This window comes from Pundamilia nyererei, unplaced genomic scaffold (assembly GCF_000239375.1).
Source record: "Pundamilia nyererei isolate P.nyererei 1_Seehausen unplaced genomic scaffold, PunNye1.0 scaffold00221, whole genome shotgun sequence".
In the NCBI taxonomy this organism is placed as follows: Eukaryota; Metazoa; Chordata; class Actinopteri; order Cichliformes; family Cichlidae; genus Pundamilia; species Pundamilia nyererei.
In genome coordinates this window covers 771,600-795,887 of record NW_005187622.1, presented here as the reverse complement: position 1 = coordinate 795,887, position 24,288 = coordinate 771,600, and the positions used below count along the sequence as shown (strand labels likewise).

Genomic DNA, 24,288 nt, shown 5'->3' with positions numbered 1-24,288 from the left:
TATATCTGGGACTCTCCACCATTTGACCCTAGAACTGAAGAAGCTTCTCGGATGAGAGGTGAAATGTCTTCAAGCAACTTAAAGAAGTCCAGACGCTTTTCTTTGCAAGCTCCTTTGACTACGATGACCTGGATGACTGAGAACCTTCACAGACACCTGTGGCTACATTTCTCTGAGGTGTACTGTGTATACATTTTTGCTTACATACTGGTTTAAAGTAGCTTGTTTATCCTTAAATAAGCCTGTAAATTTGACCCAGAGTTCAGGTTTAGTAATCATAAAGGACTGTAATCTTTAAACTGTGATTGCTGACCCCTTTTTAAAATAATACAATAATAATAATAGTAAAGTCCCCTTATCCAACCCACCCTTTAAAGGGGCTCTGGTGCTGATCCTGCAGAATGTCTTTTAAAATTACATTTAATCACAAATGAACCTGAAAATTAAAGTTAAAAATCACATTAGGCCTTTGTTGTTTACCGAAACTGTTACAGACGTGTTTATTCATTCAGTGCGGCTCGCATCTGAGCATGCCTCAGATATTGACTCCTACACTCTCATATGTTCAGCAGCAGGAGGGAGGACAGAGCATGGAGGTATTCAGGAGACGCATGTTCCTGGAAGTTAGCAAACCGGTATTTAGGTCAGATTCTTCATTCAGCTCAGCGGATACCCAACACTTATGGTTCTTATTCTACCGACAATGGGAGAATAAATCACTTTAATTCCTTAGATGTTTTTAAATATTAGAAATGGTTTAAATATTAATGACAGTTTTCCTTAAAACCATCTAAAAACTCATAAAAAATACAAATGTTACAACTTTTTACCGGATATGTTTTTCCCCTCAACATAACCTGATAAAATACTCAAACTAATTTTGTGTCTTTATCCTTTTAATCCTCTCCCTTCATCTCCAGATTTCACCATCAGCGCAGACCTGCAGACACACGGAGGGCAGACACCACCGCAGGTGTGCTGGCTGAAAGGGGGAGGAGCCTTTTGGAGGATCAAGTTTGACCTTTCGTTGTTTGACGTTTCGCTGTTTGATTAACCTTTTCCTGCTGATCAGCCATGGCGCCCTTAGTTCGCCTCCAAAAGTCCGTTTGAAAAACATCAAATCTGAACATTTTTCACCCCAAACATACGCGTTTCAGTCTAAACACCGCTGATGACGTCATCGTGACATGAGCCGGGGTTCGGCTCAGACATGTGGTTTCCGATCACATGTCTGAGTTTTGTTTGAATGTTTGTTTCCTGCAGCTAGTCTAAACTTCTGTTTCTCTGACAGGTAAATGTGATACAGTCAGCGTGGTGTAACGTCAGAAAACTCGCACAGGTGAGAAAAGACTCACCTGCGCAGTCATGAAGAAACGTGCAGAGGTCAAGCATGTGAGGAAGGTTTCCAGCTGTCGGTGAGCAGCAGGAGACAGGAACGCGTTTGCTTTCCGCAACTTCCTCTTCAGCTTCATGAGCGGTCTGCAAACAGCACAGAGCTGCAATGCTGCCACCTGCAGGTGTAGATGCGAACATAGAGCTTGTCCTGATGGAGGTGCTGTCTCTAAAACAGCAATAAGGATAATTATTAGGCCATATGTAAATAACAAAATAACTTTACAACTTAAAGTAAAATTGGGAAACGTAAAGTCTGGAACAAGTCTTTATATTAAGGGCCATCAGTCAAACAATATTGTTTTGTCTCTGGGCCTAAACAGCGCCTTGTGTGTGACGTCTTCTTTTTGCGCATGCGGCCGCTTTGAGGGTTCACACAGGGCTCAAGACTAACCTTTTGCTACGGTTGCACTGGTGCACTGGCGCACCCAAATTTTTTAACCACATCGCTTAACACCGCAGTTTTACATGTGCACTTTTTTGTGGGGAAAATTGCTGTCCATAAAGACAATATTGATTTATAAATGATTAATTAACAATCTTGTGCTTGTGCATTGGCACTCTTTGATAATATTGTGGGTAATGTTAAACTTAATCATCACGTCGGCCTCCTCTGACGACCCGTTTGCTGCTGCCTGCCGCTAAAAAGGCAATGGGGAGAGGGGACACTTGGGGAGTGCATTTATCGCAGCGTATAATGTGGTGGAAACAAAAATGCGTCTGGACGCTTTTCTTTTCAAGATCCTTGGACTACGATGACCTGGATGACTGAGAACCTTCACAGACAAAAATGCAAAAGTAAGAAGGAATTCATGAGGATGTTTATCAAATGTGAAGCGTAGTTTGCTGCTGGTTCAGTGAATTTTGGTTGGAGAGAGACAAAACCTGCTGCTCAGAAGCTAGCCCAAAAAGAGTATAGCGTGGACCCGACGCACCACAATCAGTGAGCTGTCGGCTTTCAGCCCCGACGGCGTGTCCGTGTACGGCCATCGGGTGAGAAAGCCGAGAAAGAGAAAGGTAATTCTGATGCATCGGGTCCGCGCTCTGTGTTTACGTCCTTGTGCAGAATCCATTTACCTGCTCTCATTTACTGTTTGTTGAAATTGTTTTGTGAGCTTTAACCTGAGATTCTGGTGTTTCTGGCCAAATACATTATATTTAAAAGTCAATTCAGGTTTTAATGAATCGATATGGCTTTATTTAAGTTACTCACCTCTCTATCTGCCTGCACTTTCAACGGGACCACGGCCAATCAGAGAGGTCCCACCGCTGACTATCTTTGATTGGTTTAGACCACGATAGGGGCACAATGTGTGTCTGCTGTTGACCACACGGAGACTTTCAGAGTCTTTTGTTTTTCTTTTTTTTACTCGAACATTTGGTCGCACTCTAGAGCCCTGTCACACGAGAGCACGTTTGCTGTCACATTTTATTTGTAGTGTGAACAAGCAGACAAAAAAAATCGGATTTGATCAAAAAATCGGAATTGAGCATTAAGACCTGCAGTGTAGCCTAAGACTCATCATGATTCTCTGTATTAGAGCTCCTGAGATCCCGAGGAGTCCTCGGACCAGATACAGCATCCAGGCACTCATCCCAGTTTGGCGTGCCTGGAAAAACCTCCAAAGGAAGCAACACCTTTCACCTGAGCACCACATTAATCCACCTTCAGTGTTAAGATGCTGAGACTCTTCAGCTACCTCGCTTCAGGCAACTTCTAAGACGTGGAGGGCCATTTACCAGTAAATAAGTCAAACACATGTGCAAAAATATGTTTACTCTCCCCCACTATTCACAAGAAAAGCCCTGCCTACTGCTAACTGGAGAAATTAACACTCACTGCCTTATAATATTTATTTATTTATTTTTGTGTGTCTAATCTTCACAGCGCCTCCCTGCAGATTTGAATCTACTCTGAAAAGTCAAATCAGATTGTCTGAAGTAAAAAGGAGGCAGAGGTATTGATAACCATTTGTATAGATTAGAAATTTCACTTGTATATAGTAAATAGTTCCCCCCCACACACACACTTTTTCCTTTTGTTGCGTGATATAACTCTAACTCACCTTTTCTTGCTGACCTCTGTGCTTCTGTAACACGAGTGAGTTTCACCTGTGTGGCATTGAGTCTACATCTATCCTCTATGCTTGTTTCTGTCCAGCAGAGGGCGCTGACAGGTCAATGCAGCAGCTAAACTCTGTGGAAATGAACACCAGGAGAAAAGTAGCAAAACCACAGCCTGATCACAGGTTAATTTCAGAGTGCACAGATAGATGAGGACACTGACAGACCTCTACGTGCCTGTTGGATCATTAACTGGCTGTAAATATGTAATCATCTATGATATGCATGTTGTTGTAGACTAAATATGCTCAGACTTGACAGAGGTGGTGGTTTACGACACCAACTGTCTGCCATCTATAATCCAGTTTTGAGATCCCTTCCCAGACGCCTTAACACCCACTCACATCCTGGGCCATCTGACCTCAGGAAATCACATGAAAGGGTGGGGCCAGGTTTCACAATGAGCTCAACCGAAACCCTGGCTGATTGGGACCCACACCCGTTTCACACCTCGGCTCATGTGATTAGGTAGAGGATCATCAGGTCCCTCTTTGGGGGGAAACTCCCAGTAGGTTTATATCTGGGACTCTCCACCATTTGACCTTAGAACTGAAGAAGCTTCTCGGATGAGAGGTGAAACGTCTTCAAGCAACTTAAAGAAGTCCAGACGCTTTTCTTTCCAAGCTCCTTAGACTGCGATGACCTGGATGACTGAGAACCTTCACAGACGCTCAGACTTGACCTTCAGAAGCAGAGCTGAGGTTTCTGACAGAACCTGAATTGAAGAAGACAAAAGTCTGAAGAAGTCAAAGCTCAGTAACACGCAGAGTATAAAGAGAATTTTATTGTTTTATTCTATTTATTATTTAGCTTGGCTCTTCATCGTAAAACCCATTACAGACAGAGAGTAGAAAACTATAAACCACAAATGATAAAGATCTAACAACAAGGCAGCAGCACGACTATGAAACTACTTCATTACTTCATGAAGTAAAACAGGAAATAACAGCAAGACAAAAACACAAACATATAAACAATAATCAAAACCTGAGCCAGATGAGCAGAGCTTAAAGAAACTTTTACTTTACAGGAACTGACTTCAGCATGAAAGACGTTTTTACAATAAACCACAGTCCAGTTTTCTTTCTTGTCAAGAACAAACACAGAGCTAAGAGGTCTTTAAGAGGTTGCAGATGTGAAAAAAGAACAACTATGTCGACATTTATAAGCCTCCATTTTCTTCAGTGTTGCTTCATTTTAACCACACATCAAAGGAAAACTGACGCGTGGTTAAGAAACGAGAAGGTGTTATTTTTCAGATGAAGCTTCCTTCACTCACTTTGGCCTTTAACACAGTTTTTCTGTTCAGAGATTTTCCCTTCGGCTTCACAAACAGGCAACAATTCTGTGTAAGCCAAACTGTGTCCCTAACCCAAGATGGAGGGCGATGTTAATCTTACATGCCCACATATATGAAAAGGTTTTTACTGGTTTTTATTACCCCAACACAACTGCTCTAAAAAGCAGAAACACGCACTTAAAAGAGCTGTCAGCTCCTCAAAGTGCATGTGTCGGCTAAATAACAGGTTAAATACACCACATCATCTCTATCAAAGTCAGCGTTAAGCCTTTATTTAGGAAAACTTCATCATAAAACAGTTACTGTCCACCTCCTGCTGCGGTGGGCACAGAAATCTTTGTTCTGGCAGTCGTTCCCGTGACACTGTCCCTGTAGCAGGGTCCCTGTGTCAGGTGTCTTTTTGTTTGCTGTCACCATGGTTGAAGCTCGGTAATGCTGCTAACCTTCACAGACAGCAGAACATCATCTCTGTAAGGTCAGGTCACAGAGCACACAGACAGACACAGGTAAAGCGTGTCAGGGTGGAGCAGGTAATTGCACAGCAGGGCAGGGAGGAGGAAACAAAGGGGAGTAAGAAGCAGAAATCACTGCTCACTGATATTTAGTTAATCTTCTTCTTTCTGCTCCTTTCGGGGATCGCCACAGCAGCTCATTTGCGCATTAAACAACAGCAGCACTTTTAAGCTTGATCAGCTGTTGTTAGAATTTATTTAATATTAATTTCTAGTATCAGCTGATGTTTGCTGGAGCCACAGCTGTAAAAGCTGCTGGTCATGATATCAGTTTGAATATGTGGTGAGAGGGAAACATGAAGATGAAACCAGGAGATGTCCTTACTGAATCATCAGAGCTGTGATGGAGAAACAGGTTTACCTTTTAGGTGACATGAATGATATGTCTGTGAAGGTTCTCAGTCATCCAGGTCATCGTAGTCAAAGGAGCTTGCAAAGAAAAGCGTCTGGACTTCTTTAAGTTGCTTGAAGACGTTTCACTTCTCATCCGAGAAGCTTCTTCAGTTCTAAGGTCAAATGGTGGAGAGTCCCAGATATAAACCTAGTGGGAGTATCCCCCCATAGAGGGGGTTACTCCCCTCAGCTGTCCATCTGCATCTTAAGGATAAAGGACACTCTTTCGAGGATGCCAATGTTCACATTTTGGACAGAGAGGACAGATGGTTTGAAAGAGGAGTGAAAGAAGCCATCTATGTCCACTGTGAGCGACCATCTTTGAACAGAGGCGGTGGTTTACGACACCAACTCTCTGCCATCTATAATCCAGTTTTGAGTTCCCTCCCCAGACGCCTGAACGCCCACTCACATCCTGGGCCATCTTGAGCTCGCCCGAAACTCTGGCTGATTGGGACCCACACCCAGTTTCACACCTTGGCTCAGGCGATTAGAGGATCATCAGGGGGTCCTTTTGTCCCTCTGTGGGGGGAAACTCCCACTAGGTTTATATCTGGGACTCTCCACCATTTGACCTTAGAACTGAAGAAGCTTCTCGGATGAGAAGTGAAACGTCTTCAAGCAACTTAAAGAAGTCCAGACACTTTTCTTTGCAAGCTCCTGTGACATGAACGAGTTAAAGGGAAGTTATGAACTGTTTCTGAGAGACAAATAACACCAGGATCCTTTTCTATGTAGCTGACAGCGGGTAACTGTGCAGGGGTCGATCTAGCAAAGTGTTGCCAGGGGGCCAGGTAGGGCATTAACAGGGAAAAGGGGGGCACAAAGAAATATGTTCTTATTCTCATTTAAAATGTCTGTTATTAAATAATTATCTGAAGATTACAACCAAAGTTTTTATCTGACGTAAAATGTATAGAAATCATACATATACCAACAAGACTGTACATCACTGTCACAACAGCGTCTGTTTTCATTCAAAGGCTTTATGGCTTTTCCTATAACACCTGGGGGGCCGGTCTCTAGTCAAAATTCCCGGGCCAATTTTTTGTCCCAGTCCAGCCCTGGTAACAAGCAGAGCAGCCGCAGGGCTGGACGGATGTGATCGTTGATAATAACATGAGTCACTTTTTCCTGTTTACGGCTCAGTCCATGAGCTGGCAGCTTACAGGGAGGACTTTGTAACGTCCTGTCTGACCTCCTCCTGTAGGAAAAAGGAAAATCTGCTGATAGCTGATAGTATTTTGGAAAAAGTTTCTTCATTCTGACTCTGTTAAAGTCTCCCAACACAATAAAGTCTCACTCTGGGTTAAAATCCCTGATCTGCTAATGACGCTGCACCTTCATCCACAGCGGATGTGTCAGCTTGTGATGGGATGTAAAGATGGGAGAGGAGAGCTGAGCTGAGGTAAGCGGGTCTAACTTTAACACTATGTTACTAACACTCAAACGTCTGTGGCTCAGAGTTCCCTCCCTCCTCTTGATTTGCATAAGTGCTTCTTTCTGTCTCAGATGGATGATAACAGTGTCCAGTGTGATGGCAGCTCCTGACGTGTCTGCTTCTGCCCGATTCTTTCTGTGTTTGCTTCGAGTTTAGCTGAAGCTCGGACATCGCCTGCCTTCTGGTATGTTTTCCTTTTATTGATTCATTTTCACCATCATGTTTCCTTTCAGTCAGCCTGGCGCAGCATTGTATTCAGACCTGCTGACATCTTCTGTTACCTATAGTCTACTTTTCATACTTAGATGTGTGCAGGTGTTAAAAAAATGAAAATAACACAGTGACTCTACACAATTCTGACACCAATGAAAATCATATCATTTAATTTGATGAATGTTTGATAGAGACTAAACGTTTTTTTTGGTAGTGTTTGTGGGTGTGCCGTCATTCTGTCTGTAACTCGATGAGATTTTAATGAATTCTGATTAAAATTTCCTTTTTTTCCCCACAAAAGTGGACAAAAAGCTGTTGAACTTAGAGGCTATGATTCTTACAAGTGTGCTGTGTGTTGTCATTATATAGACATTTAAAACATCATGTCACGTCATTTGACCTCTGACCTCACTATTACATTGCACATGCGCCTTTCTTTCAAGTTTCTCAAAAATGTGTTAAATGTGATGTATGTTTAAAGAAAGCAGAAACAGAATGAGCTTCCTGCTTAGGTAGAAATATACTGTAGTGTAATATTATTAATCAGTACCTATCATCCATCACCTACACCCACACGATATTTGTGTGTAATGTTGTTAATGTTATGTGGTTCATCCTGATGTAACTTGGTGTCGATAGTCAGACAGTAACTGTGTTTGTTACATTCAGGCGCTGATAGTCTGTTTAAAAAGACAAGAGAGAACAGATGAATACTGTTTCCTTAAAGGGTGAATGCTGCCAGCTGGAGCTTTGCGCTCTCAGCTTCTCGTTTGCTTTATTTTTTTGCGTCAAAGGAAAGTTTTAAGTTGCTTATGTGTTTGCTGACAAACAATATGAGTCCATCATCAGAAATATTTACCATGCAATAATTCAGTGACAATACTAATAATTGGCCTTTGAAATGTAGTATTTTCTTCATCGTACTAGTGAGCGGCTCCATTAACAAGAGTCGGAAGCTCATTAATCAAAGAATCCATGATGAAATCAGACGCCACATCCCAAACCACGTTTCTGAAATAAGCAGTTAAGCGTGCAGTCAGAGGATGTTACTGACTGTTTAATGGTGTTCAAGCATTTCCTATTATGTTGGTGGTTTTTTTTACTTCCTGTTTTTAAAGTTTATTTAGAAACTTTTTTTTCATATAACCACTCAGGTTCCCTTTTTCACGCGAACACCCAAACTGTGAACTTTGTGACTAATTTTCCACACCCAGCCTTTTTTTAAGAACCCACTGAGTGAAGGCCATGCATCCTCCTTCTAAAAGACTCGTGCACTTCTTTGATATGCAGCTGATTATCAGCAGTTAATAAACAACAGGCAGACGAATTCAGTTGACAACTTCTGTTTTCTCTTATCCTGATAAGAGCCACAGATAAAAGAACCACTGCAGGCAGATTATAGCAAGGCTTTTATATGATTTCTTAGCATGGCTTTTTATATGATCAGTGCAATAAGGTGTCATTTATAATAAATTTATAGCCTTTGAGGGTAGCTGTTTTTGAAAAGTGTAACTTTCAGCTGTTGAACTCTGCAGGCATTGAGGTTAAAAACACCACACTACTCATTTCCTGTAGGTCGAGGACCCTGATACTCCTGAAGCTGCAGAGAAAGCGAAACAACAGTTTAATCGGCATTGAGGACGAGCACGGTAAGACTAGTGTTTCCTAGCTCTGTGTTTCAGCTTACCTCGTGTTATTTTAGGCAGCAGAGTGACACCAAAACAACAAGGTGTTTTAGTGGTGTCTGCGCCCACCACTGTAAGCTACAGTCGTAATCCTGCAGCGCAGGTGAAACAGCGCTTTATTACTGAAGGATCAGCGTGTGCATCCCTGTTGAGCTTAAGCTTGTTTATGTCTGTAGTGCTAATGGGTTTCCTGATTGCTGTGTGATCAGTGAACACATCATTTGAGACACTTGTATTTTGTTAAAAACTAGTTCAGCTGATTATAAACTCTGTCTGTAAAAATGCGGATATCTCACCATAGATTAAACATGAGATAATGAAGATATTTGTGTGACATCTGCACAGGAAACACTTGTATGTGCAGATTAAGTGACAAAGTCTCTGCTCAGAGCAGACTGTACATATCTGAATAAGATGAGAAATTATTTAGAATTGAAATAATTTAGTAATAACTACAGAAAACCTTCAGATCACACCACCATGAGGTCATCGCTGAAGAGAATGAGAGGGTTCAGTGTTTGTAGGAGTCGATGCAGCACCATACATTTCTATTTTTAAGAAAGTAAAGTCTTTTTAGAACACACAGAAAAAGCACTGTACAACAAAATAGAGTAAAATAATATATTATAGAAAAACAAGTTGAGCCGCAGAATAGAGTGAACATCAGAAAAACTTGACTAAACAAAAACGTTTCAGTCTTGGAGCCACAGACTGAAAGGCTGCGTTCTCCTCCAGCTTCCATCTGGTACGATGAGTCTGTGAGCAGCAGAGTGTTCAGTAAGGCTGAAGCCTGGCCGTGGAGTGCTTGTTATCTCTTCTGGGAGTCAATGTAAAGAGTATAAAACAGGATTAATGAGCTTGCTTACTGAACCTGTTAATAAATTTACTTAGATTTTATTATAATTTCAACTTCTTATCACAACATTCTGATGTTTTCAGTGAACTGTGGATAAATAAAATAGGCGATTAGGAAAATACTGATGCTGATGAAAACAGTTCACTGGAGGTTAACTCCTATTTGTATGAAACGGTCGAAAGAATTGGAACATTTTAGAATAACTGTCATAGAGAACGGGAACACTAAAAGTTTGAGAGACACAAATAGAAATATTTAAATGGTTATAAATCGTGGCTGTTTTTCAGATGGTTTTGAGTGACGTGCTGTAATCAGATACCTTTCACAGACACAACATTTCTCAGTTTCAGTGTTTAATATGTTGAACTTTTAGCATTTTGAGTGGCTCCATACTGTAATGTTTTGGTAACGATCAGAGAAACATAGCTTTATTTTTACTCTTTTATATTAAATATTGGGTTATAAGGATTTGCAAATGGCTGCATTCTTTTAGATTTGCATCTTAGACAGCGTCCTATCTTTTCCTGGACGCAGGAAAAGTTGATCATTTTTGCAGCATTTGGATAAATCTGCAAATTAACCATTAAGAAATCCATGCAGTGAATTGAAAACAGCTGTGTTTGTTTTATTGTCTCCACAGAAGATGTTTGCAGCTGAGGCCAAAAAACTGATTGACAAGGTGGGAGATAAAGAGCTCATCTATAATGAGAGCCTAATCAAGAAAGTAGATCTGCTGACTCTGGTCAAAGTCAGCAGAGGAAAATTCTGGCCAGTGCAAAAGTACAAGATAATGCAACTCAGTCTGCCCGAGCTCATGGAGGTGGAAGACTTCAACCCAGGTGTGTATTCAGATGCATAAACACACACATATTTTGTGTCACACAATATAAATACACCTTTTTTCTGACTGAGTCCCATTGGCCTGGTGATGATGATATAATACTGTAGTTCACATGCTGACCTTAATTCACAGAATCTATCTTATTCAGATGGGCCAGCTATTGGTGCTAGGGCCTACATCTCTGCCCCTCATCGTCCATACTTTTGCCAGAAAGAAAGGAAGGGTGATAAAGTAAGACAGAGGATGATGGGTTGTGACCTGCAAGGCAAACAGGCTCACCGGTGTCACAGTGAACTAATACATTCCTTAATCCACAGAAGGGAGAATCAGCTGGGAGTGTGTGTCTTTATGCTCCAGTTATACCAGAGGTGGCGGTGGGTGTGCCTCTGTCTCCTAAATAACTCCCCCTCATTAAGCTGACCTGTGTGTTGTGGTACATTGACCTCATAATATATAGAACGACTGTATCATGTGTAAGTGATGCTCCTTTCTCCCTCCAGAGTGCACAGATGAGCCCTTTGTGAGTAATTTCATGACTTCAACAAAGACGAGCGGGAGAGGAGGGTTAGGTGGAAAAGACATTGGTGTGTATGAAGCTGAAGTGAATGCAGGCGCTGACAGCATGGATGGACTAGTTCAGCCCGTCAACATGATGTCGAAGAAAGTCGACCTTAAAGCCCTGAGGAGCGCGCTCAGTGACGGGTAGGGCTCTGTCTCTGCTCAGCGATCGTTGTTTTCCAAACATGCACTAACCTTTTTACTCTCTGCTGCTGCTTCCTGTTTCCAGGACCATAAAAACAGACAAAGTGAACCAGCTGGCACTGAAAACGAAGGATAAACTGGCTTTTGTTCACCAGACAATTTACAACTCTTCTCCTGTCACACTTATTAGAAAGTGCACGAGGGATGGGTCCTTGTTAGCCTCCTGCATAAAGATACTGAGTCTGTTTGCAAAGGTGAGTGAATCTCCAAAAGATGAAGACATTCTGGGCTCATCTTTGTTTTCAGTAACTCATGTTTGAGCTGTATTGGTAATGAATTGATTACTTGTTTGTGAAGAACAAACTGTCCAGAGTGCAGGTGCAGCATGATTCGTCTGTAGTGATTAAAGTGATCGAGTTAATGAATTTGAATCAGGAATTCTTTATGTATTCAGTTCCTCTGTTTGTAAGTTACGTGAACGGTCGGTTCTTCAGCATTTTGGAGAATTTGCCACAGTTCTCCGGCAGATTTAGACTGTTGGTAACTTCTGCCTCATTGTTTAATCAAAACTGATTCTGCGGACATCAGGACTCTGGGAATCCAATCCACTTCCGCAGGACTCCACTCACTTTGTTCCACTTCAGGAACTCAAAGGCTATTTGTGGACATAAACGTCCCTGGCAGGCCTATTTCAAGGCCACATTTGAGGAAGAAACAAGTTCCTGCATAACCCCCCAAAAATAAACTCCTGAGTAGCAGACTGGTTAAAGTCATAAAAATAAGTATTGTGTAAAAATTCCACAACTATGAAGAGCATAATTCTCAAATTACTATTTAGAAAACAGCATTTGCCACAGAGCACGTTTTCCACGGTTTCCTGGTTCCTACACTGCAATGCTAACAAGCAGGCAGAATACCCAGCACTGTAAACCCTGGCACCAGGCCTGACCCGTGGTGTAGCCAGGTCATTTTATTAGAGTGACGTGATTATTTACCGGAGAGTGGCACATAAACAGATGCTCTGCAGCAAGAACCATTGTAGACATCATCTGATGGAGCTGTGTGTAACATTTAAGGTCAAGGTCAAGTTTATTTATATAGCACATTTCCAAACAGTCCATGCTGCACAAAGTGCTTAACAATGTAAAATGCCACTAAAATAAATAAAATGCAGTGATGCAGTAAAATATAGAAAAGCAATTAAAAAAACTAAAACAACAGCAACAACTAAGGCTGTTAAAGCCAAAAATGTTTAGGTCAGAGTGTGTTGAAAGCCAGACTTAAGTGTGTGTCTTTAGTAACGATTTAAAATGTTTGAATGTTTGTGCAGATCTAATATTAAGAGGAAGGCAATTCCAGAGTTTGGGACCTGCCGCACAGAAGCCTCTGTGTCCACGATAGTTAAGTTTAGTCTGTTGAATAGTTAAGGTTAGTTTGGACCTCATGGTTCTTTCTGGAGCATAAATATAAAGGTGGTCAAATAGGTAAGAAGGCGCTTGGCCGTTAAATGATTTAAAAACAAAAAGTACAATTTTAAATTGGATCCTGTAAGGAACAGGGAGCCAATGTAGAGAGGCCAAACCCAGGATAATATGCTTCTTCTGTTTAGTGCCAGTTAGCAGATGAGCAGCTGCATTTCAGACCAACTGGAGACGATAAAGAGGGGCCTGGTCCAAACCAAAGTACAAAGAATTGCAGTAGTCCAGTCTGTAAGTAATGAAGAGATGAATAACACGTTCAAAGACATTAGCTGGAAGGTACGGCTTAACCTTGGCTAGCTGTCTTAAATGAAAAAAGCTGGATTGGACTACTGCACTCACCTGCCTACACAGTTTAAAGCAACCATCAAGGTACACACCGAGGTTTTTAACCACTGTCTTACAATAGGAGGATAAGGGGCCTGGACTGCAGTCAATGGGCTTAATGAAGTTACCAAAAATGACAGCTTCTGTTCCGTTTTCATTTAATAAAAAAATAAATAAAAAATTAAAGACATCCACTGTTTAACACTATCAAGGCAACATAATAATAACTGAAGTGGGCCTGTCCCTGCTTTTAAAGGCAGATAGATCTCAAAGTCATCTCCAAAATAGTGAAAAAAGAAGAAAGTGAAGAAAGGTTGTACTGTGAGAAAACAGATCCCAGTGGCAACATATGCAGTGCAAACAAGGCAGGACCCAAACTAGAGCTTTGAGGTGCACCATAATTAAGGGGGGCTATTTTGGAGCTGTGATGGCCCATGTTGACATAAAAAGTCCTTCCAGATAAGGACCAAAACTACTGAAGAGCAAATGCTATTAGGCCATCATATGATTCCAGCTGTGATTGCAGGATATCATGGTCGACCACGTCAAAGGCTGCTGTCAGTTCCAACAACAAGAGGGCAGCAGCTTTAGAATTTGGGTGTTCTCTAGCATATTGAGACTATCTCTGCACACCGTTACATATTCCATATGTACGGGATACGACCCCCCTGGTCGTGGCGTGTGGATATTTCTTTAAGACACTCTGGGACGCCCGGCTACGCCCCACAGCTACGTATAAAACAGCTGTGCAAACGTGACACCGGTGATCGTTGATCTCCACTTGTGTGTGTGTGCGAAGGAGTGCTTACCTTGAGAGTGCTGTGTGTGTGCGTCTCTTGGAGCGTGCTTCGGCATCCTCCGTGGGCGATGTATTTCTCCCCTCTAGGTCCCCCGGTAGCCCCGGTATTCCCCTGGTAGCCCCGGTATTCCCCTGGTGTCCCCGGCCTGTTGGTCCGGCTGTCGGCTTGCTGCGGCCCGCTCTCCTTGGCCTCTCTTGCGGGGAGGCTCGGCGCTCGGAGCGGGTGCTGTCGGCCTCGCCCTGGTCGACAGGGCCCCGAGCGAGCGAGCGCGCGTGCCGCTGCCGCCGCCTGAGAGGGCTACGCAGCGGCTCGCGGCGTCGGCTTGCTGTGTGACTACTGTCAGCTGGGCTGCTGTGTTGCTTGATCCCGGTGGGGACACGGCTTTGCATCGCTAGCGTGTGCCGCCTGCTCGCTCGGCTCTGCTGCGGCTGTGTGCATAAACGCCGCCAGCAGAGGCTGTGTCCCACTCTTCCCTGACAGTGAGGTGTGTAAGGAAGATCGCTTGCCTGCCCTGCGGGAATAAACAGTGGGTTTGGGTTCAGGCTAGGGCGGCTAACTGCTCGCACTTCCCCGTTGGTGTGTGGCCCCACCCCTTGCTAGCCACGCTGTATGGCGGGCCACGCCTCCCTGACTTGCCTTGAGTGTGGCATTCCTATGCCTTTGGAGGATGGGCACGAGCACTGTGTGCTGTGTCTGGGTCCTGAGCATGCTTTGCTGGCTAGGGAAGCCCCTGCCTCGTGCATGAATTGTTTTATTCTGCCCGAACGGACTAGGGACGCTCGTGCTAGGTATTTTTCTGTCAAGCGACCCGCACCTCCCTCATCTCAGGCCTCTCAGGCGCAGGTGCGGAAGATAGCTGCTGTTGACGTAGACTCTGGTCCCGCAGCTCCATGGGCTGGGTCCCCTTCCTCGTTTGTCAACCTGCCGGGCCCCTCCCATGCCTTTCCCTCCTGTGACCCCGCCCCTGAGCCTGTGCCATTGAATGTGGACTATGGGGAGGCGGGCGTTGACGAGGCCTCCGTCCTCTCCTCCGATGCCTCCCCCCTGTCTCCCGAGGTGCCCCCTGCTGGTTCCCCTGGCACGGAGTCTGGCCAGTTGAGTTTCTTCAGCTTTTGGAGAGGGCGAGCCGGGCGCTTGAGCTGTCCCTCCCTGAGGTGCCGGTCTCGGTGCCTTCTCAGTTTGATGACGCTTCATTTGGCCCGTCGATTGCAGGCTACCTCGGGCGATCTGGAGGGCGTGGGTGAGTTGCTGTCCACGTCCTCTCGCCTAGCCTCGCTCATGAAACATCAGGCTATTGCCACAGGCTCTTCCTTGGCTGCTTTTTGGGTGGCGCGTCGCCGTCTCTGGCTGTCTCAGTCCCGGCTCCGTTCGGATGACCAGGATTGCCTCATGAGGCTCCCGGTCGACCCTGCAGCCATGTTTGGCCCCGGTGCGGCTCTGCTCCTCCAGCAGGCTACGGAGACTCGCCGTGCTACGCAGGAAATGTCGCGGGGCTTACGCAAGTGTCCGGTCAGGGTGGGGCGGGCTCGTGCTTCTGTGCCTCCGCCTGCCCCTGCTGCTCCTATTTGGGGTCCTGAAGATCTCCGGACCCAGCTGGAGGCCTTTCGTAGGCGCGGCAGCCGCGCTCAGGCTCGGAGAGGGGGCCGGGGTGCCAAGGGCCAGTCGTCCTCTGGCCGCCCCCCTCCTTCCTGACGTTTCCCCGGGTCAGGCCGCCCTGCCCGCCTCCCTGGCTACAGAACAGCGCAGGGTTGCCTGGTCGGCCCTGGGGGCAGACCCTTGGGTGGTATCTACCATGACCCAGGGTTATCGCTTTCAGTTTTGCCGCAGACCTCCCCTGACTTCCACTCCAACCTTCACCTCTGTGGCTGATCCGGGTCATGGCCGGGTGCTGCGGGAGGAACTGGGGTCCCTTCTATCGAAGGGCGCCATACGGGAGGTGGACGCCAGGGACCGCCGGGTGGGGTTCTTCTCCCGTTGCTTTTTGGTCCCGAAGCGGGATGGGGGTCTCCATCCCATTCTGGACCTCAGGGGCCTCAATCGCTATCTCCGGCCCCTGAAGTGCAAGATGCCCACGGTCCCCAGGGTGCGTCAGGCCATCGCTGCGGGGGACTGGTTTGCCACCATCGACCTGAAGGACGCCTACTACCAGATCCCTATCTGGCAGGGTCACTGGCGGTTCCTCAGATTTGGGTTCGAGGGGCGGATCTTCGAGTTCCGCGTCCTCCCCTTTGGCATTTCCCTGGCGCCCCGTACCTTTACCAGGTGCATGGATGCCGCCCTTGCTCCTATGAGGCTGCGGGGCGTCAGGGTTCTCAATTATTTGGACGACTGGCTTGTCTGCGCTTCCTCGGAAGAGCAGTGTCGCAGCCATGTTGCCCTATTGGTCTCGCACATTCAGTCTCTGGGACTCCGCCTGAATCTGAAGAAGTCCAGGTTGGAGCCATCCCAAACCACCACCTTTCTGGGCATGTCCCTGGACTCCGTCAAGGCCTTGGTCTCCCTGACGGCAGATTGCCGGAGGGTCCTCAGGGCGTGCCTGGCCTCCTTCAGCCTCCACTCTCGGGTGCGCTGGGGACTGTGTCTCCGCCTCATGGGCCTGATGGCTGCTACAGTGCAGGTGGTCCCATTGGCTCTCCTGCACATGAGACCGGTTCAGCGTTGCCTGCTGTCTCTCGGCCTCTGCCCGCAGCGGTCGCACCTGTCCACCGTGCTGGTTTCCCGGGGCCTGGCCCGGGCCCTGCGGTGGTGGAGGGACCCTGTCAATCTCTGACAGGGTCAGGCGATGGGTCCTGTGACTCACCGGCTGGTGGTCTTCTCAGATGCCTCCCCAGTCGGCTGGGGGGCGGTCCACGAGGGTTGCGGGGTCAGCGGCCGCTGGTCGGGCCCATGGTTGTCCCAACACATCAATGTCCTGGAGTTGCGAGCCGCGTTCCTGGCACTTCAGCTTTTTTTGCCTCGGCTGCGGGGGTTTCATGTTATTGTCCGGACGGACAGCACCGTGGCGGCTGCCTATATCAACCGCCAGGGAGGGTTGGGCTCTCCTCCCCTCTGCAATATGGCCACCAGACTGTGGTTGTGGGCCCACCCCAGGTTTCTCTCCCTCCGGGCGGTCCACGTGCCTGGACCCCTGAACGCGGCAGCGGACATGCTGTCCAGGGGGGGCCCGTGCCCTGGGGAGTGGAGACTCCACCCGCAGGTGGTGGTCGGGATTTGGCGCCGGTTTGGCAGGGCAGCGGTCGACCTCTTTGCCTCAAGAGCTTCGACCCACTGCCCCCTGTTCTTTTCCCTGAAGGCCGACGATCCCCCCCTGGGCTGGGATGCCCTGGCACACCCCTGGCCCCGGGTCCTCCTGTACGCCTTCCCCCCCTTCTCCCTCCTTCACTCGGTCCTCTGTCGAGTTCAGACCGAGGAGATGCGGCTCATTCTGGTGGCCCCGCTATGGCCTCACATGCCCTGGTTTTTGGCCATTCCACCCCTCCTGGACGGCGTGCCCTGGCCGCTCCCGATTCGGAGGGACCTCCTGTTGCAGGCCGAGGGGGCTCTGTTCCATCCTTTCCCGGCAGGGCTGCGGCTGACTGCCTGCCCCCTGAGAGGGAGGGGCTCGGCGCCTTAGGCCTCCCTGCCTCGGTCATTGACACCATGCAGGAGTCTCGGGCGCCTTCCACCAGGGCTGCTTACCGCTACCGCTGGGGACTGTTCGCGCCTGGTGCGCGGCCCGCGGGCAGGACCCCCATGGTGCGACGGTGGACGTCATCCTGAGCTTCCTGCAGTCCCAGCTGGAGGCTGGCAGGGCTGCCGCCACATTGCGTGGCCTGGTGGCTGCCATTAAGGCTGTTCGCCTCGGTCGCTCAGCCATTAGTGAGGCCGATGCCGTCTTGATTTCCCGATTCCTGAGAGGCACCCGTCGCCTCACAGCTCATGCGCCGGGGTCCGCGGTCCCCCCTTGGGATCTGGACCTGGTCCTTGGTGCCCTTGCGCACCCTCCCTTCGAACCTCTGCACGAAGTGGGGTTGAAGTGGCTGTCGCTCAAGACCACTTTTCTCCTCGCTATTACGTCTGCTAGACGAATCGGCGAGCTGCAGGCCCTGTCGGTCCATCGTGACTGTTGCAGATGGCTACCGGACAGTCAAGGGGTGGTCCTTCGGCCTAACCCCGCCTTCCTGCCGAAGTCCCTCTCCGATTTTCACCTCTCCCAGTCGGTTGAGTTGCGGTCAGCCCCCACTGGCGGTCTGGATGGGGAGGTGGCGCAGCGTCTCCGGGCCCTGTGCCCCATTCGTGCACTGGCGCTGTACATTGCTCGTACTCGGCCGTTTCGTTCCACGGACCAGCTGTTCGTCTCGTTCCATCCTGGGTTGCTTGGCTGGCCCCTGTCCAAGCCCCGGTTGTCCCGCTGGGTCGTGGAGGCCATCCGCCAGGCTTATGCCTCGGCTGGTGTCCCTCTCCCCTTGGGCATTCGGGCCCACTCTACGCGTAGTGTGGCCACTTCCTGGGCTTTGTGGACAGGCGCCTCCCTCTCCTCTGTCTGTGAGGCAGCGACGTGGTCCTCAGCCTCCACCTTCACGCGGTTCTACCGCTTGAATGTGGCTTCCAGCCCGTCCTTCGGGGACCGGGTGCTGGGTGCCTTTCGGCAGTAGCCTTGCCCCGGCCTGCCAAGCTCCTGCTGGCTGCCCGGGAGCGGCCGATTGTTGCGGGACCAGCTCAGGCCAGTCTTGCGCCTTGCGGACTGCGCCTCCACCCCCCGGCTTGGCCTTCGCGTCTGGCTTGGCCCTGACCGGGGTGGTGTGTACATATGTGTATTTGTATATAGTTCTTTGGTCTTCACTCTCGGCGGTTCGGTTGCACTGTCTCCTCGCGGGGTGTCTTACAGAGTTACCCCGTACATATGGAATATGTAACGGTGTGGAGAGATAGTCTCGATATGCTAGAGAACGTACGGTTATGTTGTAACCTTGGTTCTCTTAGTGAGAGACTATCTCTCCATCGTGAGGCCACACGGAGACGCGCTCCGATCAAACGATCACCGGTGTCACGTTTGCACAGCTGTTTTATACGTAGCTGTGGGGTGTAACCGGGCGTGCTGGAATGTCTTAAAGAAATATCCACACGCCACGACCAGGGGGGTCGTACCCCGTAAATATGGAATATGTAACGGTGTGGAGAGATAGTCTCTCACTAAGAGAATCAAGGTTACAATGTAACCGTACGTTCACGCTGCAGCAGCTCTTTAAAATGTTTGGAAGAATTCAAACAGTCTGTTGTAAACCTGATCCCTTCACCTCAGCAACTTCAGACCAAAGGTCTCCAAAACTCTTGGAAATGGACTGAAGATCATCTAAATTGTGTGGCAAATGGAGAACAATGATAGTGTTTCTTCTATGCTTGTGTATTGATTGTGCAGTTATGTGTAATTTAACAAAAAATAAATGTTTTTAGGGCCACAGAAAAGAGAAGACAAGCTTCACTGTTCCAGAAAAATCCACCTTTGCTTACGGCCTGGTGGAGATAAAGATAGAGGATGAGAAGCTGAGTAAGAGCACAACACTGTGTTGATTGCATGTGTGTGCGTTTGTGTGTGTGTTACTGAGTATAATTTCTGTCCTTTGCTCTCATTTAGAGATCTTGTGTGAACCCTGGACTCGAGGTACCCTCAGTATGTTGCTGTGTGTGGTTGAAGTTGATGCCATGTTTGTCTTAATGTTCACATCAACATGAAGTCTTTCTCACTTTTAATAATCTTGAGGTCTGTTTTCAGATGGACTCTTTGGCGATGACATAGAGAGTGCGGTGCTACAACAGATTAAAGAAGGTGTGTCTGACAGTTTGAGCTTTTCCCTGTTCTGAATTAATCAGAGTGAAGCTTTTGGAGTTTGGGACCTACAGCACAAACTCTGCTTTAATTTATTGAGTGTGATCGTATCAGTTCTGCTATTTCTGTGTTTGCCGCAGCACTAAAGATGAAGGATGCTTTTCTGCAGCCGCTGGCAGATCTTCCTGAGTCGACCCGTCATGATCTACTGAAGAAGCTCAGCGAGCTTGCTGAGGATGGGGATACTCTCTCTCTGCTGGAGCAAACAGTAAGAAGAATGTTTACAACATCTGAAGCTTCTTTGTGCCCATCATGAGGTTTCATCTCCCACTGATCTTAATTCTTCAACTGATGCTTCATCAGTTACTGCAAGGAACAAAAAGTGAAGAGATGGTTAAACAGGCAGTCACGTGAGAATGGAGGTTCCACAAGAATAAACAAGCACCAGTCTAGCGGATTATCAGCAAAGGAGAGTGCCTGTATAAAAGCAAATGTTTTGGCAGTTTGCTGATCTGGTGCATTCAGGTGTGTTAACACAGTGCTACAGTTACCCCACCAGTGGACATCCCAGGTCAGACCATGTAACCTCAGATAAACTGCAACAAACCCAAGAGCTACATCTCAGACTCCATAGGCCTTAGGTTAAATGATTAAGTTCATGACAGCAAAATTAGAAAAAGAATGAACATGTGGGGTTTGTTCAGAAGCGTTGCCTGAAGAAAGCCTCTTCTTTCTAAAAAGAACGGAAAAGCTCAGCTTAGGTTTGCAAAGTTGTTTCTGAACAAACTCCAAGACTCCAAGAACACAGCTGAGATGTCTAAGCAGCTGAACAGAGTAAACTGTAAACTCCTCCATAACCAGAGTATTCAAGAGTCAAATGTGAGGCCATCTGTCCCACAGCTAAAGCTTAGATCAAAACTAGGTCAATGATCAGAGCACATCAGCACATCTCTGAAAACTGTAAGAGTGGCAGGATCTTAAGAATCCTGTGCATAAATAAATCCTCACAAACCTCAGTGCACTAAGAAGAGTGAAGCAAAATTGCTCCACTTCAACGTGAGAAACTGATTAAAAGGATCGCTTAAAGTTATTGCTGCTTAATTATATTTCTAAAAGCTCTTTACTGATATTTCTCAGCTATCGGAACCATGGATGCTGCTGGTTATCAATCATGTATGCACAGGCCCAACAACCAATACTGACAACAGGCTTGGGGCTTTACAGACAGCAGGTACAGTTAGGGCCATATATTTGGACACTGCACAAGTTTTTCTTTTACCCATTAACTGAAACATGTTACAATTATAGTTATATAACAGACATAAATGTAGACTCTCAGCTTTCATTTGAGGGTATACACATTACAAAAGTAATTGGACAGTTGACTCAAAGGCTACTTGATGTGCAGACGTGGGCAATTCCTTTGTTATATCATTGTCAGTTAAGCAGATAAAAGGCCTTGAGATCATTTGAGGTGTGGTGCTTGCATTTTGACGATTTTGCTGCGAACAAACAAGGTGCGGCTCTTTATGCAGGTGCAACAAGCAATCCTTAAGCTGAAAAAACAGAAGAAAAAAACAATTGCTACTATATCAGGAGTGGCAAAAACTACAGTTTGGTACATCCTGAGAAAGATAGAAAGCACTCGTGAACTCAGCACCTGGACCTGGAGGTCCACAGAAGACAACAGTGGTGGATGATCACAGAATCATTTCCATGGGGAAGAGAAACCCCTTCATTTCATGTCTTGATGCATGCTCAATCATCCAGGTAAGGAAATCCCAAAAAGGGGATTCTGTTCACCTGGACATAGTGTTTTCAGTGGAAGAAACATTTTGTCACTCATCCAAGTGACTTCTTCACTCTCAGCTGGCTGCAGGTTTCCCCAATCTTATAAACAGTAAATTTGCACAATGACTGAAACTGGGCAGTGGGCTGTGAGGTCATAACCTCACAACATCCAACCAACTGAACAACACCGTCTACCATAAAGAGAAGACTGAATGAAAGTAAATGCAAATGGTTCACTGCAAGGTCCAAGCCACTCATAAGACTCAAGAATAGAAAGGCTAAAAACAAACAAACAAACACAGTCCTGGAAAAGTATTCTTTGAACAAGAAAAACGCATGCAGAAGGCGTGGAACAGCTCATGATCCAAAGCATACCACAACATCTGTAAAACACGATGGAGGCAGTGTGATGGTTTGGGTATCTTTCTGTGCCTTTAGACAACAATTCTGATGGCAAAAGAGCCAAACGGGACAGGCCAAAAAAAAAAAAAAAAAAAGAGATGATGTGACACAGGACAGAAGAAGCTGAATTAATTCTGAGGTCGGAGACATACTGTCTGCTCAAATCCAGCTAAATACAGTCAAATTAAATGGGCGGTTTTTAATAATACAGATTGACAATGAACCAAAACCTACACCCAAAGCAACCCAGGAGTTTATTCAAGCAAACAAGTGGAATATTCTTGAATGGCCTGGTCAGCCACCATATCTTAATCCAGCTGAGCATTTCACTTGTTGAAGACTAAACTTCAGACAGAAAGGCCCACAGACAAACAGAAATTCGATGCCGCTGCAGTAGAGGCCTGGCAGAGCATCAAAAAGCAGGAAACACAGCATGTCCATGAGTTCAAGACCTCAGGCTGTCATTGCCAGCAAAGGTTTGTCAGCATTAGAGTATTAGAAATGAACATTTTATTTTCAGTTATTTAATTTGTCCAAATACTTAGTCTCTGAAATGGAGGGATTGAGTTAAAAATGGTTTAGTTCCTCACAATTTTATGCATCTTTTTGTTCAACCCACTGACTTAAAGCTGAAAGTCTGAACTTCAACTGCATCTAAGTTCTTTCATTTAAAATTCATTGTGGTAATGTACAGAACCAAAATGAGAAGAAAGTTGTCTCTGTCCAAACATTTATGGACATAACTAGTTTTATGTTCTCCATGACTAAACACCACCCTGCTCTGATACTACTACTAATAATCCTCTGCTTCTCTCAGTTGGATCAATGCAGTAATGGAGCATTTGAAGGCACTTTGTCTCAGGCTGTCTCCTCCTTCATGGACCTTCTCGATATTTCAAACACCTCCAGTGCTGTGAAGGATGCTGTTCACCTGTTGGTCAGCGCGTTGGACAGTAAGTCAGATGACCCGCTCTGAGACATTTATCCCATCCAGTAACATGTAGATCCTCCACATCAGGTGTGGTATGTGAGCAGGAGGTGGTGGAGCTGAGATAAAGGTGTTCAGGTGTGATTTGGGAGTGTGTGAGAGCTCAGCTCACAGTTTTATTGACACATCTGAAGCAAAGCGTTTCAGTTCATCACATCGTCATCAAACTTTGTCTTTCTTCTTCATGTTTGTGCAGCTCTGCCAGATGAAGTGCCGCCACTTCTGACCTGCTGCAGTCCAGACACTCTGAGAGTGCTCAACCAGCTGGTGGGTCCATTCACTCATTCATCTGCATTCATCTACATGCTCCTCTCAACAGCTGCCAGCCTCATCACAGCTTATCCTACAGACTGAGCACACTGAACATGTGTAATCTGACACCTTAAAGCATCGTCTGTCATGTTTTTGTAATGAAGAAGAATAAACTAAAACTAAACAGAAAATCCCACACATGTAAAAGCACATCAGCAGCAGCTCCGCCCACTATCAGCAGCCTGTGGGCGGAGTCTTCCTCATGTTTGAATCTGATCAGACAACAGCTCCCTCTCTGCTTCTCCAGGTGGATGGTCTGAAGGACGGTCAGGCCACACTGCCAGAGTCCCTGCCCGTCCCCCTGCAGGAGGGAGGGGAGCTCCGCTGGGCGGCCGAGTTCATCTGTTTGAACGATCAGAAGCTGAAAGAGTTGAGTGATGGCTGGGACCGGCCCGAGCTGCCCCCAGAGGTTCTGCTGGAGGTTCTGTGCCTCGCTGTGCAGGGACTCAGCCTGATGCAGCCCACAGCAAACCCTTAATGTCAGCTGCTGTGATCTTTGTTAACCTGTTTTCACAGCAGCATTCTGCATCTTTAAACGTTTCTGCCATTGTTTCCTGAACTTTCATCTGTTAAAGGTCAAAAATAAAAAGAATAATCTAATAAAATATATATATATTTTTAAATAAATAAAACTTCATACTTTTATGTTCGGCTCATGGTTTTAATATTTTATTCGTTTTTGCTGCACTCCTTTATGTTCTGTCCCGTTCCCTCCTCTGTGCCCCTGACCCTGTTTCCATGCTTGTTTACTGTTAGTTATTTTTACAATATTGATATAGAACTAATCTCTTGAAATATCATATATCAGATTTGGTACTTGAGAGACAAGAAAAAGAAGTGACAGCATGCAGAGAAGGAGGCTAAACATTGTGCCCTCTGCTCCAGAGACAGTCCTCACAAACAGGCGATAGAAACTGCAGGGTCA

The 24,288-nt window shown here is 46.4% G+C and overlaps 2 protein-coding genes across 3 annotated transcripts in view; one reads left to right on the top strand and one right to left on the bottom strand.

The window, feature by feature from the left end:
• LOC102202156 (molybdopterin synthase catalytic subunit) overlaps positions 1-1,511 on the bottom strand; it is an 8,936-nt gene extending 7,425 nt beyond the window's left edge. The window contains exon 1 of one of the 2 annotated variants that reach the window (XM_005748420.1): positions 1,356-1,511. In XM_005748420.1, coding sequence (XP_005748477.1) covers positions 1,356-1,472 — 117 coding nt within the window. In that variant the 5' untranslated portion in view covers positions 1,473-1,511. The remainder of the gene's footprint in view (positions 1-1,355) is intronic. The other variant, XM_005748421.1, reaches the window with a different exon arrangement.
• A 5,370-nt stretch (positions 1,512-6,881) lies between these two features.
• LOC102201867 (uncharacterized) lies at positions 6,882-23,990 on the top strand. Its single transcript, XM_005748418.2, has 13 exons — positions 6,882-7,129; positions 7,234-7,346; positions 8,951-9,024; positions 10,557-10,755; positions 11,258-11,459; positions 11,545-11,713; positions 19,498-19,591; positions 19,679-19,705; positions 19,817-19,870; positions 20,011-20,138; positions 22,881-23,016; positions 23,248-23,318; positions 23,611-23,990. The coding sequence occupies exons 4-13, from the start codon at positions 10,560-10,562 to the stop codon at positions 23,839-23,841; spliced, it is 1,308 nt and encodes a 435-aa protein (XP_005748475.1). The 5' UTR covers positions 6,882-7,129; positions 7,234-7,346; positions 8,951-9,024; positions 10,557-10,559; the 3' UTR covers positions 23,842-23,990.
• The last annotated feature ends 298 nt before the right edge of the window (positions 23,991-24,288 follow it).